Source organism: Cricetulus griseus, chromosome 4 (assembly GCF_003668045.3).
Source record: "Cricetulus griseus strain 17A/GY chromosome 4, alternate assembly CriGri-PICRH-1.0, whole genome shotgun sequence".
Classification (NCBI taxonomy): domain Eukaryota; kingdom Metazoa; phylum Chordata; class Mammalia; order Rodentia; family Cricetidae; genus Cricetulus; species Cricetulus griseus.
This window is the reverse complement of record NC_048597.1, coordinates 117514100-117526944: the sequence shown is the minus strand read 5'-3', so window position 1 is coordinate 117526944 and position 12845 is coordinate 117514100. Positions and strand designations below refer to the sequence as shown.

Sequence of the window (12845 nt, the reverse complement as noted above, 5' to 3'; positions counted from 1 at the left end):
ACATACTGTGGCCTTGAATCAATCATCTACATATTCTAACCCTTGACCCAAACCTGTTCATCTTTACAGACAATACATTCATCCTTCAAGTTCCAGTCCATTGCTGCCAGCACTACCCACAAAAAACACCAACAAATGTCATCACAATCACCTGTACTTATTGAGTACTACAATCCCCACAATCCTTTATGTGGACTCTCACATTTAATGACTGATGCTGTCCCGCCATTAGATTATGGCAATAGCCACATAATGAGAAGTTACACTATTTTCCTAAGGTCTCATAATTAGAGCAATGGATCCCATGCTAATGTCAGTTATGAGCCCTCAACTGTCTCCTAAATGATTAGGGAATTTGACTCCATACTATCTCATTATGCTATGAAAAAATGGCCCTTAAGACATCAGTTGGTAGGCATAGTAGTGAAACTCAAGGTCACATCTAGAGCCATGAATTTTGACCCCATTAGGTTCTCTGCTTACCGGAGGCCCACGGGGACCCAAAAAACCTGGAAGTCCTGGGCTTCCATTTTCTCCTTTGTTTCCCTTTGGGCCCTGTGAAGGAAGAACAGAGAATTAATTATTCAAGGTCAAGTGAAACTCCTTGAGATTCAGAAAATTAATGACACTTCCAATCTGTGGAGCCCTGACACCCCCGCCACTTCCCTGCATCAGAGAGAGGATAAATCAGCAAGAGTTATGCTGTCTGTGAAACTTGATATCATCACAGAGGGCAGGAAAGGGAGATGAATGAAGAGAAATCTCCACAGACAGAGAATAGTTTTTCCATTGTCCACTGCCAAGCAGTGAGAACTTACAGAATGGATTCTTATAAACAATACCTAGATATAGTGTGTGTGCAGTCTCTTTGAAGTGGGCACTGCTTCCCATGATGCTTATAAGGTTCAAAGTGTGAGGTGGCTGCAGTCTTTGTAGTTTAAGGCTTTAGCTTTGCACAAAGTACCCACAAGTAGGTCAGCTCTTCTGGGGCTAGCTCCTCTCCTGGGTGGATCCACCCTCAAGATCTACCCCTATATATTTAGTCTGTCTTAGTAGTGCATTGAAACTCCTGGTGTAGATTACTGGAACTGTCATAATGATAGACAGTCATTGTTGTCCCTGGACCAGCAGGGTGACTACCTGCTGTGACTAGGCAGATTGGGATTTTGTGGTTTTCTGTTCACCCTGGTTTATACAGTCCTGGCAATTATCTGGAAAGTACTGGCTAGGTCACTGTCCTGGCCAATTTTTAAATGACCTTTCATACTTATAAATGGCTCCTGCATAGATCTCAATCTAAGTAAATATAAATAAAAGCAGGCTGGGCAAGAAGGAAATTCATACTCAGACTTGAATAGTGGGAGGTGTCCATGTTTTAGACAGCAAAGATTGAGAGATTGGTCAAATGTATGGTAAACTTTTAAAGAGCTACATATCCTGATTCTCTGGCTTCAGGACTATTTGTACCATTTAAATAAGGATTTATTCTCCAGTGTTTTCAGGGATAGAGAAGAAGCAACTCATGACATGAGACCCTTGCCATAACACCATCAGGGACTTGGGGGTGAGCACTCACTGGGGCTCCTGGATGGCCAGGGTCTCCTGCGGATCCAGGTGATCCACTGCTACCCTGGTGGGAGAAACAGAAATGGTTATCCTGCCAGTACTCTGTGACAGGCAATCACCAGGCAGGTCACTAGAGAAAACTTGACTGCAGGTGAACAACTTAATTACACAGGTGTGGTAATATCTTGCTTGTACAAATAAAACCTGTCTGGAGGTCAGAGAATGGAGCTTGCCACTAGCTAAGCATAGAATTCTGGAGGTCTGTACATACAGACAGGAAGTGAGGTAACTGGGCGTAAACAGGATATAAGCAGGGAGAAACAGGAACTCAGTCTCTTATCTGCAGAGACACTAATGAGGTAAGGTATGGTAGTGGCTTGCTCCTTCTCTCTGATCGCTCAGTATTTTCCTCTATATCTGACTCCAGGGTTTTAGTATTTAGACCAATCAAGAACTCCATTTACATACAGGCTGCTCTTACTCAGGCTGGTATGGCTCTCTGAAAACCACTTCATTTTGCAGAAGATATTTTTTTCAACTTGTAAAAGAAACCTATGATATTTAATTCATGACATTATTATGGAATGAGATAAGTCGGTGGGCATGAAAAGGCCTAACTCATTGATTGGTACCCACTACACAGCACAATAAATGAGCAGGACCAGTTTCATTCACTTTTCCCTTCATCTTTCAACTCACAGGCTGGGCTATGAACAATACAAGCATATAATGCAACCCAACTCAGGAATAAATGTTTACAGCATAAGGCATGTCTGAGGAAGCAGCTCTGCCTGTTCTCATTGCACATGCCCTCCCCTATAGTATTATCACAAATCCAATGAATACATTAAAACACAAAGATACAGAGGATTAGGGTAAACACTGGCTTGCCCTGTCATGCAGTTAGGGATTGAAATGTTCCTAGGTTCTAGGACTGACTGTCTTGAATCTAACATTCTATAAACTGACAACCATTTTGCACATATTTATAATTTTGCCAAATACTTCTTCTCAGTAAGATTTCTCACAGTGGCATTCACCTGTAATATCAGTGACTCTGAGGGTAGTAGCAGGGGCATCAGGAATTCAGAGTCAGTCTCAGCTACACAGTGAGTTAGAAGTCACTCTTTGTTATATGAAGCCATTTGTAAAAGTTAACACACACACACACACACACACACACACACACACACGGATCCATTCTAGAGCAAATATTAGGAAGCTGAAGAATTCTCCTAGCTATCCCATTTCACTCCCAAATAAATCCCTATTGCTTAAAATGCACAGCTCAATTTCCCAAAGTTCAACACTGTCTGCCCACCAGACTTCCCACCAGATGCTCTCTATGCTCAGCTCACAGACCTGCCATGAATCTTTGGCTTATAGTTCTTATATATCCAGCATCTAGTGAGTGACACACAGTGGGGTTCTCTGTTAATGAAAAGACCAAGAACATCACAGAGGTCTATTCAGTGTTAATCCTGAAAGTGCAATATCTGAATGATGTCTTGTAATTGTTAATTGTGTACTCATGAAAGTGTCAACACCCAAAATTTGATAGTCAACAACCTTTAGGCAATCCTAGCTAGGAACCTTTTATATTACATACCAGTCCTTTTTATAAACCATTCACTTCTCACAACAAATGCAAATGTCATTACCATTTTACATATGGAGAAACTGAGGCACAGAAATGCTAAGCCACACCCCCAAGAGAGAAGTGGAAAGCTGAGTTCTGAGAATAATAGTGAGCCCATCCTATACTGCACTTCCCTTGTTAAGGATGTGTTTTTACGTTAGTAACCAGAAATGCAGTCTCTTCCTTTGGCCTAAAATGTTCATAAGACCAAGCACCTCGGATTGTAGCAGATGCACTCAGAAACCATGTAGCATAGATAACTTTATTTCAGGAGGAAATCAATAAAAAGAGAAAATCTAAGCCCTGCCTGGGATCTCTGCTAGTGAGTACAGAAAAGGAAGCCCTGAGCATTATTTTTTATTGACAGGCACACTCAGACCTTTTAGTGAGGGCTGCCTGCCCCCCTCCCTATATTCCCTCCACCCACCAACCCATCTGTGTCTTTCTAAAAATATGTACTTTGGCTCATCCCTATGGAAATGGTATCTCTCCTGTTTATTGCTCTAATCCTCTCTCTGCTTCTGTGGAAGGAGGAGGGCCACCAGACATTAGCACATGGTGCCAACACTAGTTTTGGTGGGCACCTGTTCCCTGTGAACTTTGGTCTTTTGATGTTGTGACCAGGTCCTCCCTTAGCCACAGGCCCATACTCTGTCTGTCTGTCTGTCTGTCTGTCTGTCTGTCTGTCTATCTATCTATCTATCTATCTATCTATCTATCTATCTATCATCATCCTCCAACAAGTAGCCCTTCTGGGTTCTATGCTGCCCATGAATTGAGGCTGTAGACACCTTCTCAAGCGTCTGGTCTCCAAACTCCTGTTTAAACCCCCTTCCTGGAGGACAACCTTTCTGATAAGGCAATCTAGTCCACAGACATTTGGGGTGCAGTCTTACACTTCAGACTCTTGGCTCAGACTGCTTGAGTTCAAAGGCTGGCATCAGTTGCTGATGAGCTGTGTGATCTTGGGCAAACTATGAGCATCTCAGCATCTTCATTTCTTATCTTTGCATAGGCAGATTCATAACATAGTTTCATAACTCAGAAGTCTTGGAAGGAAACAAAATGAATGCTATCTTTTCTTTGAAGCCAGTGGCCATGAGTTTTACCCATCCCTGTGTGACTGTAGATTTTAAAGAAAGCAAAATAAACATTTTGGGGCTGTGTACACATCTACAATTACATCATGAATGAAATCAATGTAGTTGAGCTGAAAAGTTCATGTTTCTGAATAACATCATATCCATGCCATTGCCACAGCATAGCCTACAACTTAGACATTAGCAATGACATTGGGTGACCAAACTATAGCAACAGGTACAAAAACACTACAAGCTAAAGTGATCCATGGAACATCATACTTTGGAATGATAATAAATCACTGTACTGGTTTACATATTTGAAATGATACACTTTCTATTTTTGTTTTAGAGTACATTCTTACTAGAAGCAAAGTTAACTCTTCACAGTATGCTAAGTTACAAACATGGCTGCCTCTCCTGGGTCTCCAAGGCTTTTCTCTTTACATAGCACCAGGCATCCTAACGTCTACTTTCTACCTTTGCTCATACTCTGTGGATTTACCAAGGTGTATGAATGGGAATGGATAAAACGCCAAATATTTAACAACATGTGAAATACATTTGTTAACACCATCACCAAAGATGTCATCAGTTACATCAATTTAGGGTATAATAGGTCGGACCCTTAATTCAATAGGACCAATACCTGATGTAAGCAGAATTTGGGACACACACACACACACACACACACACACACACACACACACACACACACCATACATATAGGAGGAATATTCCACGAAGACAGAAGCATAGATGGAGTGATACTTCTCTAAGCCAAGCAATGTTATTATAGTCAGTATAAAAATATCTTAAAAGACTCACAAATCCAAAAGTTTATATATGAAAAATAGCCAGCTCTACTTTAAATCCTCAGGGTCTATAACCACCCATATATCTATATCTATATCTATATCTATATCTATATCTATATCTATATCTATATCTATATCAATATCTGTATGGAGAGATCCAACCAGCTGCACCTGAGGCACTGACCCAAATGGGTTTGGTCACAGGTGCATATGTGAGCATGTGGGATTTGGTCTGGGGTCCAGGACAGGCTTGGTCTCTTGGTTCTGGTTGGGTCATGGAGAGCAGCTGGGTGTGGATCCTTAGAGCTGGAACTTGTGGGTCATAGGTTTCTCATGTAAGTGACTTCTCCCCACATAAAATTAACCTATATTGATTAAAGTCTTGTGTATCTTAATCTGTGTATCTACATCTGTCTGTCTGCCTATCTGTCTGTCTGTCTATCTATCTATCTATCTATCTATCTATCTATCTATCTATCTATCTCAGGAAGCTGAGGGCAGAAATGGGTAAAAGGAATTAATCATCACCTTTGATCATCAACCCATCCTAGGAAGAAAGGTATGTCAGCCAGCAATAGCCAAGCTACCATTGTTCCTGTCCCCTAATCTCAGCAAGTCCCTTGTTCAACTATTAAAAGTATGTCTTGTCCAAGGTGATTCCCTCTCCAAGGGGCTAACTAGTGCCCCTTTTAGAAACACAGTAACTTGGAAGAAAACCTGGCATGTCTGAGGTCTCTGGGAAACAAAAGATGGTTGTTGCTTTTGCCTGCCTTGGCTGTTTGCATGTATGCCTAGTCAGTCTGGACAGATTGTATCCTCTAACAGCTGTATCATCTTTCTTGACCTAGGCAGCAGGTCTCCTTAGTAATCAATTTCAACTTTCCCACCAACAGGGAAAACTACATTCACAGAATTGGTCACTTTGGCCGTAAAGGTGTGGCTATTAATATGGTGACAGAAGAAGACAAGGGAACTCTTTGAGACATTGAGACATTCTACAACATCTTCATTGAAGAGATGCCCCTCAGTGTTGTTGACCTCATTTTAGGGGCTGTCCTGCTACTTGGCCCTAGCCAGGGTTCAGTCCTTGGGGCTAAGGAACAGCTAGACACGGGAGGGAAGGGAGGCAAGGGTTGGACATCTTTTTATTTTATTTTTGTTTTGTTTTCTATCTCTCTTTGAATAAATATCTCCTTCTGAAGCAAAAAAATGTGTTTTTATAAACTTTAAATTGTTCCCTAAAATTTTCAACCTCAAAATTATTAACAAAAACATCTTAACCTAACAATACTACAATCTATATGTCTAATTTCTTTCTAAGGGTAGTGGTTGAATCATTAATCTGACCCAAGAGCAATGCTTAGAAAAAGTCAAACACTGTTACTGTAAATACCAGTAACACTGCTCAGTTTTCACATATCCCGTAGATTATGCAGGATGTGTCAATTATGAAGGCAACAATTAGAGCTATACTCAATAACAGTATGAGGTCCTCGAGACATGTAGTCTTCTGGTTTTTTGTCTCTCCAAGGCTTACTCAGGCATCACTTTGCCAACCACCCAGCCATATTTAATGAGTTCCAATGCTGTCAGTTGGTCACTTCATGCACCCCCCACTCTCTAAGAAGCTGAAGATGCAGGGATGTTCTTCCTCATGGTTAGTACCTTAATTTCTCTCCCCTGGCCTCCAGAAACAAAGATAAATGTTTCTGTCACAGCTGCCAGCTGTGACACTTATAGAATATTCATATGTGGCATGTAAAACTGTGTAATGGCCCCAAACTAGAAATATTGCAGCTCTTAGAGTCCCTGTGGATAGACTGTCAGTGGAGCATATGTAGGAAGGCACTTGGGGAAAGGGGCAGTAGCTGTTTTGCATCCTCTAAGACATAGAGCATCATTTTAAAACAATGCCTGTATCCACACCAGTGTTAAACACCCAACATCACCATGGTAACAGCTCTTCTGAACAATACTGCAAGTTAATGTCAAAAGAAAACTCACCGGTGGGCCCCTTGGTCCTCTGGGACCCTGAAGTCCTGCAGGTCCAGTGTCACCCTGGAACAGAGAGGGGTTATATAATCACAGAGCTACATGCAAAAATGGCAAAGATCTACTGTGGACCAGATTTCACCAACAGACCCAGGAACCCAGCACTGTGTCCAAACACTTCCTTTTGATCACCAAGGACTTGAAACATTCACAAATTTGTTTCACCCAGATGAGGAGATGCTTTTTAGTTCACATTTATAAATGAGTATGTATATTCACTGGCTTAGGCATAGTTCACCTGTTTCCTGGTAGTTTAAGGTTGTCAGATCTTGAATCAAGGCAAATCAAAGTGAAAAATTCACTGGATAATAACCTATAGCCATTGCTACCTAAGTCACCACAGTTTGAAATCTGCCACCCAACAGCACCACCACCCCACACAGTGTCTCAGATAGCCTCACGGGGTCCACCTACTTTATTGGTTTTACAACCATGTCTTAGTTAAGGTTACCATTACTATTACCAGAGAGGAAAGGGTTTCTCTTACTCTGTCTTATCACAGTTCATCATCCTAGGCAGTTGGGGCAGAAACTCTGATACAGAGGTCATTAAGAAGTCCTGCTTGCTAGTGTGCTCCTCGTGGCTTGCTCAGCCTGCTTTCTGCTAGAAGGCAGGACCAGCAGCCCAAGGGTAACATCACATACCAGTCACTAATTAAGAGAATGCCCACCAGGTTTGTCAACAGCCCAGTCTTATGGAGGCATTTTCTCAATTGAAGTTCCCTCCTCTTATATGATGCCAGCTTATGTCAAGTTGGCACAAACTTAACCAGGATAAACCTCTGGGAGAAATCAAGAGAACTTGACTGACTTTCTCATGTGATACCTTCTAGTTCCTTCACAACAGGTCCACCAAACAGTCAATATGCTACTGTATCAAGACAAACTAGAGGAGTCCATATGCTAGGTAGGTTCCCATGGAGGTCATGAAAGATTTAAAGGTCTAGAAGAAGACCACTTGGGACCTCAGGACCATGTCTCCCTGCTTTCAACAAGCTCCCATTCCTAGGAGAAAAATCTACATACCTTAATTTCTGTCTACCTGGAAAACTGGGGAATGGGCATGGAGGTTGAGCTACAAATATGGGCTCCATTGTGGCTCCTTCTACCCCTGAATCTCTTTATGACAGTATTCTCATTTGTGCCTTGCAGAGAAAATCTCTTTCTTCTCTGTCCTGATTTCAAGACCAAAGAAAAGTGAGAGACATCTTAAATGTCTAAAGTGACATACAGCCCAAGAACAGCTGCTGCTGCCATTGCTGGTGGTGGTTTTAGTGACAGTGGCAGTGGTGATAATGACCAAAGTGCTATAATTAGTGCTGGCTTAAAGATAGTGGTGATAATGGTTATGGCATTAGTCATATTAATGGTAGGGGGACATGGGGTAGTGCTGTTGTTGATAATGGTGGCAGTGGTGGTGGTGGTAATGGCAATAGTGTTGATATCAAATGATGGTAGGGACTTTGAGGGGTTTATAACTACTATGAACACCAGAAAGTTCAAGAGATAGAGAAGCAACTGCAAGGTAACATGAAATGCCTCTCAAATCATGCAAAATAGATCTGGTGGACCCATTATTGGACAGTAGACAAATCAGATAAACCCAGAAAAGCCTCCATGAACTATGAAATACAGACTGACCCCAAATATGGAAGAAGCTCAAGTCCCAATAAAAACCAATTATGAGTCATAGCAACTCCTTCACAGAACTGCCAACTGTCACTATGGTAGGATTGATTATTAGGTGCCATGTCTTGTTCTCTCAACCACTGAAGGCTAAGGAATCCCCACTTACATCTTTTCCTGGTGATCCTTCCCTTCCAGGGGGTCCAGTAGTCCCAGGTTCTCCCTAGGAACAAAAATAATTACTGTTAGGGACAGAGCTGATTCAGCTATAGGCCATTACAAACACACAGCATCTAAAGGTCTGGGAGACATGCAGAGCCCCAGAGGGCTATCAGATAGAAGTGCCCTCCACAGAGTATAGCAGCCTCTGCAGCAGAACTGGATTTCAGGAGAGCAAGGGGAGCTCTGAGTGTCTCCCCAACAGGGAAAACAGGAAGAACACAAGATGATGGGTCAGCTGAACCTATTTGAGCCCCTGTTACCTGCTTATCAGGGTTTCTCTATCTAGCTCTGTCTTGGTTATCCACAACATTCAAGGAATCCAAACAATGACCCAACAGTCGCTTCAGTTTGGGACATTTTGAAGAAACAGGTGTTAAAGAATAAGAAGTTCTAAGAGCTACCCACCTGAGATAAGGCATATGTATTAACATTATAGATGCTCTATGACTTGGGGAGGTCACCCATGACTTCTGACCTGAGTGTGCTCTGTAAATTAAGCCTAATACCATGTCTTTCATCATGGGGCTCAGGAGGCATGAGAACAGCCAATATCATACAGGCAATTGGAGTTCAGGTTGATTTGGCTAATTTGTCTTCATTTGTCATTGTGAGCCCAGAAGAACCAATTACATGATTCAACTCAAAAGTTGGGATGGTGCCACCCTCTGTGATATCATGGAGTGTGTCTACTGTTCTTTCCTAAACAGAATAGCAAGGTGATGTCCCCCAATCCCTGGAATCTTCTTCCTGGTAACTGTCAGCTCCGAGTCATCTACTTACCCTTAGACCAGGTGGGCCAGGATCACCTGTGTGTCCTTTGAAGCCCTGGAAGAAATAGGATGAAGTTATGACTCTACAGATAATAGGCTGGGGGAGCAAGAAAGCAGAGAGCTGCAAAGATGTCCTGTATCATCCCATCTGCTAGTTGTGGCTTATCCTGTTACCTCTTGCTTGCTGCCAGTTTCAGGATGTCAGGCAGGGTAGAAGAAAAGTCAGGAAGGAGAGGCAAGAAGCAGGGAATAGAGGAGGTCTTCTCTATGAGGCCCCACTTTCCATAGTGATATAACCACTAAAAGTACTCATTTCATGGTCTTGAAGCCCCAAAACATGTGTTCTGTTTTCCCCATTTTATAAGTTCCGTCCTGTGTATCACTCAGAGAGTAAAGTTGTACCATGATTCATACACAGGCCCATCCAATATAGAGGTCATGTCTCCATGACCATTCTCAACAAGAGGTGAACAGAGAGCTTGTGTCATCGGGATATGACACAAGCAAATGAAGATACAACTAGGAAGCAAAAAGTCCTAAGGTGAGACCATCCAAGCAGAACTCTATCTTAAAAGGCCCTCCAGGGTATTAAGGTCACAACTGAGAAATGCAGCTTGTACATCTCCACCCACCATGGCTGCTTAGAATATATAATCTCCTGTCCTCTAGAGAATGAGAAAGCAGGATTAGGAAGCACAGTGTGGTTCCTCTAGTACCCAGTGGGACAGGGAGCCACAGTCTAAATGTATGAGAATTTCTTCAGCTAAATCTGGACTTAAAACTGGAGTTCAGTGGCAGTCTGTCTAGCAACTCCACAAGCTGTTAGTAGCCACAAGTAGTTAGTAGTTGATGGGGGAAAGGTGAAGAAGGGGAGGCAAGGAAGAGAAATGGAGTCATCTAAGACTTAGATTCTCTTTCAACTATCCTATGTCATACCTCAGAAGGGGTATTTTCCCTGGGAGCCTAATATCACTATGTGCAAGATAACAGAAATGCTGTGAACCTAGCCCTCTCTTTCCAACTGCAGATGTTCTTTGTGCCCGTGTACCTGGGCTGACCATGGCCTGGGGGGGGGGGGCGGGGTAAATCAAGTCTCTGCTTTCCTCTGTCACTTTGGGACTGAAGTGCTTCACTTCTCTTTGCTAGGATTCAGTCTTCACACATGAGCATGAGGATGAGACCCATTTCTGTAGAGTTACTGATTGGAATGAATAAAGCAAAGCTTTTCAATTATTCAGAAATCTGCAAGGTTCTAGAACTTTTTCAAATGTCTGAATCCCAAGGCCAGATGGCTCCAAAGATGGGATTCTAACTTGCTCTTGTTCCATAACTCAGGACAAAAACTCCAAGTAGGGTGAGATCCATACTTCCAGGCAGTCAGCTGAGAGTTTCATAGGTACCCTTCTCTCCTTTAATAGGTGTAGCCCTCGCACAGTTGTAACATCTACTGTTATCTCCATTACATAGAAGAAGAAACAGGTTCAGAAGTGCCCCCCCTTTAATTAATAAATAGCAAAGGAAAGGACCCAGGTATATCTCTCTCCAAACTCATGTCATCCTTCAAAGCTTTGCTCTGGCACCAAGAAGTCAACCATAGGAACTTGTTCTCTTCCACTAGCTTATGTCTCTACACTGCATCCCTACCTTGAAGAGGGTCCAACTCCCAAGCCAGGACCCAGCCAATGGGTCTCTCCAGCTGACAGAGTGCTTCTGTTATTCCCATAAACCAAGAGCCACCTGATAAAATTGGGCCATTATTTACTAGAATCACTTAGTTAAATCAAGAGACTTTAAGTCACAGTGAGCAACCATTTACCATATTTAAAATGACTTAAGAAAGGATTTGATGGGACCATCAATTTAAAGTATGTTTTGGAAAAAAACAAACAGTCATTGATTCATGGTTTTAGTCTGTATAGGCCAAAGCATTCATCATTGCACCCGGGTTCCTCCTGCATGCGGGAGAACCATGGAGATTGGGGAAAATGAACATTGATTTTCATGTATTGCTTCCTCCTTAATGAATAGTAGCCAGATGATGTATTGATTTTTCAAAAGAAAAAATAACACAAAGGGAGCAGAAGCAGTGTTCTGATCTGTTACTTCTTGATAGTTGGATTTCAGGACTTTCATTAAGCATCATTTTTTTTTAAATTAAAGAAGTATATTCAGAATTCAGTAGTTTGAAGAGTTAAAGCATTTAAAAATTAAAATCTTAAAAACATTTTTATTTGTATAGAAATTACCTGTGTTTAGTGCAATAATTAGATGAAGATTTAAATAAAGCTTTAATCCACGTAACCATAGATGTTAGGCATAAAGTAAGGGATGAGGGGGAGGGAAGTATCTCCCGAGAAAGGGAAAATAGAATTGATAGGGTCGGCTGGGGAGGCTGGGATGGAAGTACCAAAGGTAAAGGGTAGGGAAAGGCAAAAAGGGGAGGGGCAGCTAAAACTAAGGGCCATTTGAGGGGTCATATGGAGACATACTACAGTAGATGCTTTTTAAAATATATGCACATATGAAGGAAATCTAAGTGGAATCACCAAATAATGAAGGAGACAAAGCCCCAACTAGATGTCTCTCACAAGTGAATGAAATCTCCAGTACCAGGATTGGGTTACATTTAATTGAATTGTTGGTCAAAGAGACCCCCATGGACACCCTGAACAACTCACGCTATTGCCAAGGCTATGGGTTTCTATCCACAAACTGTTGATAAGCCCCTATTGCTGAAGAAGCCTACACAACCACACACCTATACAACTCACTGAACATGGAGAAGATGAGATAGGGACTAATTAGAGCCTTCACCCCTAGTGTTCATAGTACTGGAAGGAGCTCTGCACACTGCAAGAGGAGAAAGGCAGTTATAAACTCTCCCATCTACAATGGTATCCTGCCTGCATGATATGCTGGTACAAAAGTGGAAAGAAAGTTGTTGGAGTAACCAACCACTGTCTGATTGTATTTAAGGTCCACTCCATAAGATTGAACCCATGGTTGATGAAGGACCAAGAATTAAAAATTAATAAAAGTTTAAAAACTTAGGCCCTGAAAAGGGAACTTCCAAT

General features: G+C 42.0%; 1 protein-coding gene and 1 non-coding gene across 2 annotated transcripts in view; one reads left to right on the top strand and one right to left on the bottom strand.

Moving 5' to 3' along the window:
* The window catches only part of Col22a1 (collagen type XXII alpha 1 chain), a 286090-nt gene that overhangs the window by 21175 nt on the left and 252070 nt on the right, over positions 1-12845 (bottom strand). Inside the window, exons 52-56 of the mRNA XM_027415259.2 lie at positions 9782-9826; positions 8949-9002; positions 7107-7160; positions 1577-1630; positions 484-555 (exon numbers count right to left, since the gene is read on the bottom strand). Coding sequence (XP_027271060.2) covers positions 484-555; positions 1577-1630; positions 7107-7160; positions 8949-9002; positions 9782-9826 — 279 coding nt within the window. The remainder of the gene's footprint in view (positions 1-483; positions 556-1576; positions 1631-7106; positions 7161-8948; positions 9003-9781; positions 9827-12845) is intronic.
* Positions 5749-5889, top strand: LOC113835595. The gene has a single exon (XR_003485238.1). It is a non-coding gene; the product is annotated as a small nucleolar RNA SNORA67 (small nucleolar RNA).